We start from the raw sequence: 14983 nt of genomic DNA, 5'->3' as shown, positions 1-14983 counted from the left end.
ATTTACACCGGTGGTCAACGTCGGAGCCAGTCATCGTATCCGCCGCGGAGCGTCAGCCCTTGACGCTCGACCTCCAGTGGCGGACTTGGGGGAGTTCGTCACTCTGCGACACGGTGGCAGAGAAGGAAAGCGAGCCCTAGGCGCGCTTTCATGTATTCAGTCGCCTTATGGTGGCTGCCACTGGTGGGGCCGCGGTTGTAAGCCACGAGTGTTCCCGTAGCCCTACCATTATGTGGCGTGGTGTAAACTCGAGGAGGTTTTAGAGGGTAGGATGGGGCACTAGGCCCCGGGCGGCAATCGTAAACGCATTTCCTCCTCGTAAAACCTAAAAAAAAGTTTTTTACATGCTTAGATACGGGTTGGGTTTCAAATTATTTACCACGATTTTGGGGAAATAAAGTGTTGTATATAAACCGACTCTGTTAATTCTGACCCAATATGGACTTGTCGGTCTTAACCCTACAGTTTTTTTTATGAAACCGAAGGTGCGAGGGGCGAAGCTGCTGCACATCTCGGAGCGCCGAAGACCACTGAGTTTCGTTACCACAATAAAGAATATTTTGATTTTGAACGTGACTTTGACAACAGGCCGAATATCCGGCAACGGGATATATGTACAGCTCATCCGATATTCGGCTAAACAACTAAGGGGTTTTCCAATAGGGACGCTTGAACTTTGACAGCTGATTGCGGCCATGTTGTTTGAGTGACAGCTGTCAAATGCAGTGTGTTATATTCATTCCGTCCTCCCAAAGCACCATGGCAGGTTACAGTGTCGAGCAGCACGTGCAAATCATAAAATCGGCTTTTCGCAGACGACAACTTGGCGAATTTTGCGTTGTGACTTGAGCCTGCACCCGTACAAGATCGACGCACGACGAAGAGGCGACGTGAACTGGCCACCGAGATCGTGCGATTTGACCCCGCTGGACTTTTTCTTGTGGGGTTTTCTTAAGTCGCAGGTCTATGCCAACAAGCCGCAAACCACCGATGCCCTCAAAGTCAACATACGCCACGCCATCGATCAAATACAGCCCGATTTGTGCGCCAGAGTCATCGAAAATTGGACCTTTCGTGTGCGCGCCACCAACCGAAGCCGTGGCGGTCATTTGAATGATGTCATATTCCATACATAATGGGGTCGATAGACCTTCCAAATAAAAAAAAAAATTCGCAAATATCTCTCCTACATGTATTTTTTTTTGCATTTCAAAGATCAAGCGCCCTTAATGGAAAACCCTTTATCATCATCATCAATCTCTATATTTTACTACCAGTGATTGAAAATATTAAGCAAAAAAAACCCAGGTGTGATTTTCATATAGAGAAGAACACTATATAGTTTTTTTGGTGCAATTTGGTTTTTATCCTCAGCGTTAATCTAGTGCATCGAATCAATAATTCAATCTCAAGCGTTTGGCCGAGACATAGTACACGAAAAGTAGGTATTTTGTTTTCGTTGTCGCATATCTCTGATTCTGATCTGATTAATATACTTTATTAAGATTACTTTATACAGACAGACCGTAACTAACACACCAGGAGATTGGTTTGCAAAACAAAAGTATGTTTAATTTTAGCTAATATTCCAAAATTAGAATATACAAAACAAACTATGTTACTTATTGTTGTTTATTTAACTCATTAGACAAGACATATTGAATAGTTGTTTGTTTTATCTTTGTTTTTTAATAGTCTTAATAAAATTGGACCATGTTTTGCAAAAATGTACCAAGCTTGCCGACCGGGAAATTATCATTGACCCCCAAGTAGTTTTTCGTAGTTGCTATATGATTTGTTAGATTTAATGAAAGATGACTAATTATATAAATAATTTAATGGAATATTAATAATAAACTTATGTGATTTTTACAATAATATAATAAAATAATTATATAATATTGTTTAATATTTTATAATAATAATAAACTTATATGATGTTTACACATCTATAGAAATTTCAAGTATAGACACAAAGGGCAGTACGTCACAAGAGGCTATTTGACTGGTTTTTAAAATGAATTTTATATTATTTAGTAGAGGTTAAGGAACCCAGTTAAATTTTTTTTTTTTTTAAATTCTAGTACACATTTGTTGAAAAATATCAAAATAAAAATTCCATATTTAAATAGCGCGCGATAACGCTACTTTGACAATATGGCGCTTCAATGGGGCCGGTGACGTCACTTGCCTGTATTTTAATCTATGGCAAATATAATGAACATACAGTAGGCAAACGAGGTTAATAAGCAAGTGACGTCATCATAAGCCCGACCAATCAGGAGCGCTTTGTGATAAACGTTTAAAAAATGCATTTTTATTTATGGATTTTTGAATAAATTAATTATTATTTTCAACTTTCGTTTATAAATAATCATTTTTAAACTCATAATATAATATTCTGATTACAATAATTGACACTTTATTTTTCATATTGTCAAATAGCCTATTGTCAGTTACACTGTCACAGCCTACAAGTTACAGTTGACACTTGACAGAATGATCCAATAACATGTGAAAAAATACTTACTTTTTAATTCTACTTGCTTAAACATTCTATATTTTAAAATTATTTATTAATTTCGTGTATATTTTTAAACATACATAAGTAGAGATGGTTGTAGTTCAACATTTTCAAGAACTAATCGACACCTTGGATAAAACTAAATTACTTAGTATACCGAAATGTAAAGAACCATTTATGAAAATAGAATTCGCAAATTGCCACAGTGTAAGTTTGTAATGTTTCATATTGTGAAATATATTATGAATCTGTTACTAATAAGGATTTTGATGATATCATTAACATAACTAGCCGTGAACCCTGTGGGATATCCCATCAGATATATTATTTAGAAATCCACCGCAAATTCATAAATATTAGAGATTTTTGGTAACCTGCATTGCTAATACTCTCATTTTACTTTGGTCAAGGCAAACTATCTGTTTAACTCATCCACCCAATTTCAGTCTTAGATGATGAATTTATAAAATACTGTACAGATAGTCTTTCATACTCATATTTCTCTTCCCACTCACTCAATTTCATTCCCAAGTGACTGAATGTCTTGGGGGGTGAATTTAAATAAAATAAAAAATTGTGTAGTAGCTGTCTTTTACTCATAAATATTCTATATTTGCAGGATAATAAAACAATATACAACGGTCCAGAACCTATGTTACCTTTTGCTGCCAGTGAAATATTTCTTGCCACTATAAATAAATGGAGAAGGTTAACTACTGTGGATGAAAACTGCAAATCTGTCTACGAAGTGTCTTTTGATATTGAAGTATGTTTTTGTTCTCATATGATAGAAATATACAATTGAGTGTGGATGGCCAAATCCAAAACTACAAGGAATAGCAAAATATACTCAAAGGAATCTTAGGATCTATTTTAATAAAAACTAAAACTGCTTCATTGAAATTTTGAAAAATCAATAATCTAGCTATGAATCACCAATCACCATTTATTTTAGAACACAACACACCCTTTAAAAGAAAGCCTAAAATATTGGATAAAAAATTTTTGCATTGTTGATTTTTAGATTTAAGCCTTCTTAAATTATCTCCTGGATTATCCACAATCATTATAACTATATCTGTATACAATTTTAAAATGATTTATTTTAGGTGAGTAACTTTGATTTTATACCCGGTGATACAATTGGAATTGTTCCTCAAAATAATAAATCGGAAGTTGATGATATTATCAATCACCTGGACTTGATTGATGTAGTTGATCTAAATTATACACTTAGTGTTGCCAGTGAACAGAAGGGTGCAAAGATACCAGCCTATATACCAGTAACATCAACCCTACGACATGTACTCACTCACTGTGTAGATCTTAGAGGAATTATAAAAAAGGTAAATCACAAAAATTATATGGTTTTTAAAGCATCTCTACTTTTAATTATCAAAAAAAGAAAGCCATGTGCAATATGAAAGAGACAACAAAACAAATAAGATATCTCTTTTATAAAAATCATATAGAAAAATAGTTACAAGTTAAAATTATCTGAAATCCTTTGACCAAAAAAATCCACATAATAGGCATAAGTAGCCAGAAATGATATCTTTTCCCTTCCATATGTGATCTCAGGTTCACACTTCATTCTTTAAATTAATTTTTGGTTTCGAAAAGTATTTGTAAATATGTAAATAATATTATAATATTGGAAATTGTATCCAACATAGAAAATTAGGGTACAAAAATGTTAATAAATACATTTTTATGTTTTTTTATTTAAGTTTTTTATTTTGATTCAAAATAGGTAGGAAAAAAATTAAACAATATGTACATTATTGTTGAAAAGTTAGAATTAACAATAACTTATCATGTTGTATTAATATGTTACAATCCAATAATAACACTAACAAGGCTAGGAATTGTAGTGTTTGTTTTTTGCTTATAAGTATTTTAGTAATTGTCCATCTTCATTGTCAATACATTGCTTTGTATCATTGTATAAGTAATCCCTGAACAATCAATAGTAGTTACCTCTTGAATTTTTTGTGAGTTATGAATGCTAAATTTACTAATAACGTTGTACTGGCTGATGCTAAAGCGACCAGCCACATTGTCACATTTTCAAGTGCAAATCTTTGAGCCTTGGTCCAGCAACCATAGAACTAAAATGATTGATGACGGACAGTGGCTTCTCATTTTGGAGCATATTTATCATAGTTCTATGGTTATGTGTCGGGAATCTGTTTTTTTTTTCTTTTATTTTTACTGTTGATTCTAAAATAGTAGCATATTGTTTTATTCTTATTATTTCCATCTGTAATCTACTGATTGGATTTTTTTAGTTATTTCTACTTGCTCTGGCACAGCACACCAAAGATAAATGTGAAAAGCGACTTTTGGAGTACCTCTGCAGCAAAGAAGGGTCTTCAGAATACACAACTCATATCCTCAACAAAAGAATTTGTGTGTTGGATTTATTTAAATTATTTAAATCATGTAAACCTCCAATAGAAGTAATTTTGGAACATCTTCCTAGACTCTTACCTAGACCGTATTCAATTGTTAATACAAGGCATAGTAATCCCAACATATTAAAAATTTGTTTTTCTGTTCTGGATATTGGCGATAATAAGAAAGGTATTACGACTGGCTGGTTAGAAGAAATTATTTTGCAAAAGTTTAATATTGAAGAAAAAATGAATAATTTAAATCTATATAATGAATCTGTTAAAGTACCAATCTACCTACGAAAAAATGTGAATGAATTTTGTTTACCTAAAAATACAGAAATTCCCCTTATATTAATTGGCCCTGGGACTGGGGTTTCTCCATTCATAGGCTTTTTAGAAGAAAGAGAACATTTACAGAAGAATAATTCAGAAAAAAAATTTGGTTGCATATGGTTGTTTTTTGGATGTCGCAACCCTAAACTTGATTTCATTTATGAGGATGAGCTAACAAAATTCACTTCCAAAGGTGTTATTAGTAAATTTCTCACTTCGTTTTCAAGGGTAGAGAATGCAGATTTTCATTATGTACAGGTATGGTTCAGTTCACTCAAGACATTAATCACTCCTTACTGCTCCACTGACCTTAAGAACTTAGATGTTATGTCTCTTGTGCTTGTTACACTGGCTCACTCCAACCTTCAAATCCGAAAATAACAATACTTATACCATATGTATATGCTGCATCATCTGGTATAAGTTTTATGTATATTGGTTTAGTATATTCACAGTTAGAGAATTTAATTATTCTCATATCATATTATAATTATTCTGAAAAAATCACCAGAATCCATCACATAGCTAAAAATAGATAAAAAAAAAAAACAAAGAAAAAGATTCTGGTAATTAGTAACTGATTTATACTATTTCAAGTCGAACTGAAATGGAACTTCTCATTTTATAATAAAAAAGGTATGATAAAGTGATCTCGATTGTCATTATGTATGTTAAAAAATATTTCTTTGTATTTTTCAGGATGCAATCATAAAAAATGGCGAAGAAGTTACAAAATTAATAATGGAAGGTGCTCAAGTGTATGTTTGTGGAGATATCAAAAATATGGCAACACAAGTCAAAGATGCGCTTCGACAAAGTATAGTCAAATATGGAAACTTAAACGAGGAGGAAGCAGAAAATTTCATAGACATTATGCAAAAAGAAAAAAGATATTTGAGTGATGTATGGAACTAATGATGATGGTTGAGACTAGCTATCTGCGAGGAACGTATAAATCGAAGGAACGCCAAATCAGAATCGAAAATAAAGTGTTCTGACGCAAAACAACTGCAGCGGCTTTGCACTGGAGAGTACACATTTCCAACTTCCAGACTGATATACCTAGAGAATCTTTCGACAGAAAAATCTAATAACATTTTATTGGGCTGACACAGGGCTTGATCCTTATATATTGGTATCAGTAGCCTTATATTGAATTAATATGTTACATACTATATGAAGCAAATTGTAAATAAATTTTTATGTAATTTTCCTTTTTTAATTTCATCACAGGTTTTCATGTCCTGTATTCGTGTTTATAATTTTCATTTGGTATTTTTTTTTATTTAAGTGATATTTTAGTAAAACCATATAAACTTTTACAAAAATAATTTAATAGGCAAATCTCTAGTAATAAAATGTTCAAAAAGTGTCATTGGTGTATATAAACTTATGACTACAGCGATCTAGCTTAAATACAATACCACAATTTTTCGTTGTGCGACAAAATGCATTTAATCTACTATTAATACAGTTATAATTAACGTAAAGCAGGCACTCTTGGTGGAGGGTATTATGGTAGTGTCACCAATTCCATTATAATCCGTCAATATTTGATATTTTTTACGTGATTCCACATATGGCGACTGCTTATATCATAAAATAATACAAAATAATACTAAAATAAAAGTATCTTGTAATATTTTTTATAATAATTGCTAATATATATTAGTTTTTTTTTTAACAACTAAACAAAATGGCCGCTATTTTCTTTGACACTTAATCACATTATGTTAAAAATAAAGGAAATATTTTAGAACAATTTTGTTTTCAAAATATCTATTGCACGATATTCCAATATTAAAAACAAGCAAATAACAATTTGGCGCCTAATATACAATACTTTTTTTTTAATTCAATTCGTTGCAATTGCCATTTTAAACAAAGCTCGCGTATTTATACAGAGAGTAGATATAGATTATAGATACAACTAATACAAGGCATAATACAAAATTTTATTGTAACGTTACAATTTTATTTTATATATGAACAGTCATAGTTAGAATGTGAGCATAATGTCATTACAGTCTTAATTAAACCTTAAATCTAGAAGCAGGGTTTAAAAAAATCAAATTAAAACATTTTGGTCGTTTCAAATAGTATGCAAGAATAGGAATGTAAAGAAATGTCCAAGTTTCATAAGAATTGGAAAGAGAAAGCTTATATTTAGCGTCTTATTGATTTCTTTGATACAGTCGGGAAGTTATGCAGTTTTTGCAAGATAAAATTACTTTATAAACTATGATTTTACCTTATAGATACAAAATGCCACATGTGATCATATTATAACTAACTTAACAAACTATGTACAGCTTTTTGGTAAATTGATATAAACTGCTCCTAACTTAAAGAGAACAAAAGCAAGCGATTTTTGTATGCAAAAGACCAACGTATATCTGTATACATATGTAGTCGTTGCAAATTGATTAGTTTATTCCAGATATACCATAAGAGAATTTTCGGCCTTAATTGTTAAATATAAAGTATATTTTCGATTGTTTTATAGATGTTTACTTTGTACTGATTGATGCTTTTTGACGTCCTACGCATCCACATTACTTTTGTTTAACAAGTACCTATTTAGTATTTACCGTGTAGTGGGAGTTAAATCCTTATAATTCTAAACGGTATTTTGTTATTTGTTTCAAACGTATGATATTTTCTTCTTAAGATATTTTATTGAGTATAATAACATGAGTTTTGCTTGAATATTGCATCGCCTTCATGAAAATATGTGCGTTTGGGCCTATGTTAGATAACATGACAATATTATCATACATTAATGCTTATTTGGAATAATATTATAATTACACAGTAAAAAAACATTACAAAAATTGAATATCTGTAAAAGCTGTAGATTTGTTAATACAAAAATATCAAAATAGACAATATTTTACGAGATATGATGGCCTATACGCGATTTTTTTTGTACATCCTATGTATTAAAATTCGTAAATACTTGGACAGAATAATTTATAATAGCCGTTAAGTAACTTTAAAGCTTATTAGACAAGCTTTAACGAACTTAAATCTTAACACAATATGGCATTGAATTGTACATACATAGAGCCTTCACATACGCGTCAGAGAATGTTATGCGTGATGTGCTATGTATATCTATATCAGTAGCAGATAAAACCCTATCTACACTAGAACGGTGATAAGCCGAGTTAAAACACGCTTTGCGTGTTGCCAAAATGCATATCTAGCGATTTCATTACGAATACTGAACAAAATTCGTATATTTATTGCTGGTATCAAAGTCAATGATTTTTGATCTTCCTTATCTTCGTAAATTTTTAGTAAAATTTGTTCATGTTACGCAATGGTATACAATACCGCATCTTGTAGAAGTTAATTCCACATAATACCATCTATAAAGATGTTTACTACTGTTAATCAACATTTTATAAAAATCCTAATTATAAAGTTGGCACTTACTCTTTTTCGACCGAGGTTATTTTCTTCACAAAAAGCGATTACATTTGACAAAAATTTTGCAAAGATTTTCAGCAGTTTGAAGGAAAATTAACTGAGTTAGATTTTCGTACATAAATTAAAAGTTGATAGAAATAAGTTTTACCTTTTCATTCAGTCGAAGTTCTTGTGAAGGATCTTTTGTGCTGCTTTAATGAGAGGTGTTAAAGTTCTTAATTCCATGGCACAGTTCAGGAAAGGATGAGTTAACAGCTCGTCCGCTGTAGCTCTTTCATCCGCATCAACTTGCAAACACTTGTCCAAAAAGTCTTGAAATTCTGGCGACAATTTGTCCCATCTGGGTATCTTGGGTCTCCCGACGGCCGCGATCAAATACAAAGCTCGCAATGGAGATTCTTTCATATATGGAGGTTCTCCTTCAATCATTTCAATAGCCATTATTCCAAGCGACCACACATCCACTTTCTTTCCATACTGTTTACGGGTGACCACTTCAGGAGCCATCCAGTACGGTGTACCTACCATAGTTTGGCGTTTTTCATCACCCACAATGTTCGCACAGAAACCGAAATCGGTCACTTTCACGGCTCCGTCCATACCAAGAAGTACATTGTCAGATTTTATGTCCCTGTGAATGGTGCCTTTGGAATGTAAAAATGCTATTGCTTGTAGCGTCTCTCGGCAGACCGCTGCGATTTGACCTTCTTTCATAACTACTTCTGTAACCACATCAGTTAAAGATCCTCCGTCTAGTAACTCCATTGCGACCCAAAGATGATCGTAACAAAGGAATGCGTCGAGGAAATTGACGAGATTTTTGTGGTTGAAACCTTTCAAGACATTAATTTCATTGAGTATGAGATCCTTTTTAGATTGTTTCGTCAGGTCAATATCTTTAATGGCGACACTTGAGTTGTCCTTGTGGTCTATTGCGATGAACACGACACCTGAATATAAAGTATAAAGATACTAGAATAATTTTAAAAACAATCTATTATTTTACAATAGTTATTTTCAACAAATCATGGCAATATACTAATAAAAACTTAATAATATCAATGTAAATATACACTATGGCTTTATTTATTCCAATAGTTCTACCAGTGAAGTTCTGTTTATAGTTATTAAAGAAACAAATTAAATATTACATAAAAAGTTGAGACTGAAGGAACAACTGTATTAAACGAGTGTTTGAGTAAAATTATGAGTCTTATGATTTGATTATAGCAATTGCCATTAATTTGTACAATTGCAACCAGTAATTTAATTATTATTAATAGCATAACTATTTAAATTAAGTATATTCAATCTAAATGAGAATAATAAAAAAAAATATTTTTAATGAAAATATTAATACAATTACTAAATTATAATGGAGGTATTGTAATTCTTTTATAGAACATCATTAAAATGATTGTGATGAGTCTATGTAGACTTTTATTTTTGTCTCATGCAACACATTTATATTTTTATGAAATATACATTCATTTAACAAATCAGTTTGCTGATTTGTTGATAAGAATATCGAGAGAGTATTATTAGGTTTTATTATTTTTGTATTACATAATATACTTATATAGTACAACGGCATCAAAATATTACAATTAGTAACTAAAAGGTTGAGGGTCATATCATATGATTCTTAAATTTATCAAATGCACTTCACTACATTTGAGCTTATCTGAACTGTTATATGATATGGCAGTAATTATCATATCTAACATGTAGTAATCAATTACAATAAAATTCTTGTTAAAAATATGTTATTAAAAATTTAACTTTTAATGAGAATTATGTATAATGTAAATTGATTTTTATAGCAAAAAGCTTAAATAACAATCTGCATATATATTTTTTGTATATTTTAAGTATGTAACAACATTGATTACCATACAATGGGTTGCAAGATATTTGTTACGCTGGTTTTTATTTTCATGACATGCTAAAATTTTTATATTGTTTTATTTTATTCAAGGTTGCCGAGAGATAAAACAATTGCTTGGTTTCATGGCAGTTATGCTTGAAATGGTAATGTTATACGTAAAACACATCTTTTATGATTTTTGTGACATATATCTCAATTTCTTTGGTTGCTAGCTGAATAGCACACAAAACATGTTTATAAATGTTTGTAATGATGTTTTTGTTTCAATATATTTTATAATTTATTGAAAATGGAAAATATAAGGAATGAATATGAATTAAATAATTACCTGAAGCTCCAGCACCTACTTGTTTGATTCTTTGGAAACGTACATACGGGTCATCTTTGTTACAAATTCTTTTGAGTTCTTCATATATTTCTTCATCCGACAAAGTTGCATTCATCATTTCTTTTTTTCTAAGAATGGGACTTTCCTCTGGCTCAGCACCAATCAATGTTAGATCCTCAACTATTGCAGTTAAATCCATCATTGCGTCTTTCTTTTTAAGATTATTCTTAGTAGTTGCAGCGGGCATTGTCTGTCTCTGCGAGAATGTATCAGATGGAGCAATATCTTCTTCACTACTTTGACCTATTGAAATATCTGAATCCTGACTTTGGTGAGCATTTTTCTTAGCTAAAAATTTTTTCATCTCCAATTCCTCTTTTGTAATGGCCTCTTCTGTAACAATGGGTTTGCATGGCTCGTTTTCCGCCTGTTCCTTTTTCAAAACGTGAAAATTGTGGAACGTAACTGCCTGAAGTGCTGCATTCGGATTCTCTTTCTGTTCCGAAGGCGATATTTGGGCATTTAACTGTCGTAGCCATGATGATGGTAACCCTTCTAACATTCCCGTTTCAGAGTTCATGCTAACGTGAATGTGCTGTTTAACATTAGTAGGCATACCGATCTCTGTAACTCTCTCATCTTTAGCATACTGTTTCTTCGAGAAGAGCTTACCAAACACACCACGGCCTGAGCGTCCCGTCATTTTAACTTGTTTACTTGTCTTTGGATATTTAAGCCATAAAACTTTGATAAAATCCTTTTTGAGATCACAAAACTACATCTCTCGTGGCAAAATTTATGAAATTATAACTAATTAAGTATTGCCGAGATAGGAGTGGCTAATCACGGACGGACAAAACTGAAGACATCACATCAGATATACTTTATCATCTGTCAGATATTTGGCAGCACACAGAACAAAAAGTGATTTATGATAGTTACACGCAGACCACGTTCAGCAGTTATCATGTTTTAAAATGTAATCATTGTAATTTAGAAGCAAAATTCAGTTACTAAGTACTAAAAATAAAACTTTCAGTGCAAATTGTATTTATACGTACATACATTAAAAAAATTTATTAGTTGAATCTAAAGCACACACGCCGATTTTTTCTTTTAAATTAAGAATGGAACGTTATTTTGTTTTTATGTTGGCAAAACTGACCCGCTGATAATACTGAATTGGAATTTCGGATGATTCATTGCTTGTTGTGAAGAAGAATCTCTGGTTATGGTTAAGTAAATTAAATTAGATATATATAGTTTTCAAGAAATTCGACTAATTAAATATAGGATAAATCCAAAACTTAGTGATGCTGAAAATATCAACTTATATAAATAGTTTTATTTGGTCTCGTAATAGTTTCTAGGTATTATTTTTTTATTTATTTAGGTACCTAATCATAATTCAATAAAAATGTTGATATTTATTTAACTTTTATATTGACTGATAAAATAATCATTGTTGACCATTAGCAATAATAGGTTCATCTATAAGTTTAACTGCAGCCCCACTGAGAAAATAGTACCTGTTACTGCAGGCCGCAGGGTGATTGGATCATTGGACTGATTTTATTTATCGTTAGGGAAATCTTATGAAGAGTTTAATAGTTGTTTTGTTATGTTTGAATATACATTATTTTTAATTAGAATTTTTATTACAACAGAATTCTAATAATTCCGTAAATATATTTTATATTTATAATAACACTCGTTGCTTTTTCATAGTTTGTATGAATGAAAAGGATATGAATGATAATGATAGGTATATTTAATCAAAGTAGACTTATAAAGCACTTTATAATTTTCAGATTAAAAGACCGCTAACGAGAATTTAATATATATTTCGGTAAAAATAATTGAATTAAAGCACGCCATGCTTCCTGCCTGATGTCAAAATTCTAATATGTGTTTTCGAATTGCGCGCCTAGATATTCAAAATATATAAATACAATCGACCACATATAAGCGCCTTAGAACACAGTACCGATGCGTTCAGAAATGAAAACTATATGTAGGCAACGCGTGGTGGTGCGAGTTAAAATACCAGAGCATCTGAATATGGCCTTAAAACATCATGTTGTTTTATAATAATGCCTAGGTAGACATTATAAAAATATGTCCGTGTTATTTTAAATAGTATCGCATTGGATAAGCAATGGATAACATTCTCTACTGACTTTGTTTCTTACTTTGAATTTTAGTGCACATAGTGTTAATTATGATTTCGGTGCTTGGTTTTACAAGTTTATTTTAACTGGTTATGCTTATTACATAATTTTATGTATTAGGTAAGGCAAGCAATAAGTTAAGTTAAGCTATTCCAAACTTTATCCAAATCCGTCCAACCGTTTTAGCGTAAACAAGTATACAAAGAACACATAAAAACTTTAACTTTTGCAATATTAGTAGGATACACAAAATAAATAAATAAATATTGGACAACATCACATACATTACTCTGATCCCAATGTAAGTAGCTAAAGCACTTGTGTTATGGAAAATCAGAAGTAACGACGGTACCACAAATGACCCAGACCCAAGGCAACAAAGAAAACTAATGAACTTTTTCTACATCGACTCGGCCGGGAATCGAACCCGGGACCTCGGAGTGGCGTACCCATGAAAACCGGTGAACACACTACTCGACCACGGAGGTCGTCAAATAATATGTATCTCTGGTCAGGGTGGTAAATTCAAAAGCTAACAAACTATAAACGAGTTGTCTCATAGTACTAAAGGACACTAACCAGTAAGATATCACTTTTCTAACCGTTCATCTAAAAGCATTTTTTTTGAGGAATGTCGAATAATTTGTAATAACCCGATTCCTGATTATTTCAACCTACCTATTTATTTAAAGGTGCTAAGCTACTTATTTTTACTAATAGACATTAGGAATGAGTCTTATGTCATCATTATAACAAGAAAAATCTTAAGTCTCAAAAACTAGTTAACCAGTAATCTTTATAGAGTTTTAAGCTAATCAAGTTTTTTGTGTGAAATAAAATGAAATTACTATTTTTGACTTTTAATCAATGACAATCAAGCGAACTAAATAGCCGACCATATTTTCGCACCTCAGTGGTCAAAGCTGTGATCTATGGTCTGGAATAATATAGTTTTTATATAGAAATGGCGAGTTACAAGCTTCTTTTTACAAAAATAGCTATACAGACAGAAATGTAAATAAATGAATCAAATGTCAAAACCATTGCTCAGGCAAAATTAACAGTAATGTGAAATTTTTGCTTCTTTTTTTAAATTTTTATTTCTATTTTTTATTGGGGAATCAATTCAAATATTTTTTTCAATCTTGTTAGTTTTTTATATGTAAAACATAATAATATAATGATGAAAGAATCTGTCTATCTCATAGACAAGACATTAACGGGTTTTTCATGGAGTTTCTGAAATAGTTAAATTATTTAATAAATTAAAATCGAATCTATTACTTACTATATAGAATTGAGATTTCCATGGAAAATAGTGTTGAATACAAATGTTTATCTATTAGTAAACTCGTGCCATGTTTGTTTAGATTTTCTTTTGGATACATTAAGCAGGAAGATGTAGTTATTTTTACGGTATCGATAAACTTGCTTAACTTTTTTGACATATAAAACACTCGCATTTTATTTAAATGAAATAATATCACAACCAAAATTTACATAGACTCCAAACCAAGACAGATATTAGTACACTATCTAATCTTTAAAATCTTAAAGAGCCCGTTTTTTTTGTTTAGTTGCTATTTTAAATATTGAAAGTACACGACACATTGTCATGTCGTTTTATCAATTTTATTACAAGTAATGTACAATGCGCCTATATATAGTATAAATCCTGAGGCGCGAACAATATTCATATTTATTTTATAGTGAACAATACTTTCAAGCGTCCGTGCGTGTTATTTTTAGGTCAATAGCTTTGGGATTCGCTCATCGTCTAGCTGTTAGCTGTTTAAATGAAGATTATCGTGTGCATAGACGACACGCCAACAATTTTTTACTATGCACATGCGTTTTAGTTTTTGCTTTTTATTTGATACTATTACATAAAACCGTAGATAAGTG

General features: G+C 31.4%; 2 protein-coding genes across 2 annotated transcripts; one reads left to right on the top strand and one right to left on the bottom strand.

Moving 5' to 3' along the window:
• Positions 1-2487: 2487 nt before the first annotated feature.
• Positions 2488-6234, top strand: LOC113400792 (methionine synthase reductase). The gene is made up of 5 exons (XM_026640454.2): positions 2488-2731; positions 3144-3290; positions 3634-3870; positions 4816-5514; positions 5956-6234. Exons 1-5 carry the CDS (start codon positions 2615-2617, stop codon positions 6169-6171), a joined length of 1416 nt encoding a protein of 471 aa, XP_026496239.2. The 5' UTR covers positions 2488-2614; the 3' UTR covers positions 6172-6234.
• Positions 6235-6570: 336 nt separating this feature from the next.
• Positions 6571-11805, bottom strand: LOC113400791 (serine/threonine-protein kinase PAK 1). The gene is made up of 2 exons (XM_026640453.2): positions 10908-11805; positions 6571-9641 (listed from the first exon to the last, which is right to left on the bottom strand). Exons 1-2 carry the CDS (start codon positions 11608-11610, stop codon positions 8848-8850), a joined length of 1497 nt encoding a protein of 498 aa, XP_026496238.1. The 5' UTR covers positions 11611-11805; the 3' UTR covers positions 6571-8847.
• Positions 11806-14983: the final 3178 nt, after the last annotated feature.

Source organism: Vanessa tameamea, chromosome 11 (genome assembly GCF_037043105.1).
Source record: "Vanessa tameamea isolate UH-Manoa-2023 chromosome 11, ilVanTame1 primary haplotype, whole genome shotgun sequence".
NCBI classification, from domain to species: Eukaryota; Metazoa; Arthropoda; class Insecta; order Lepidoptera; family Nymphalidae; genus Vanessa; species Vanessa tameamea.
The sequence above is the reverse complement of the archived record's forward strand: the minus strand, read 5'-3'. Positions and strand labels throughout refer to the sequence as shown.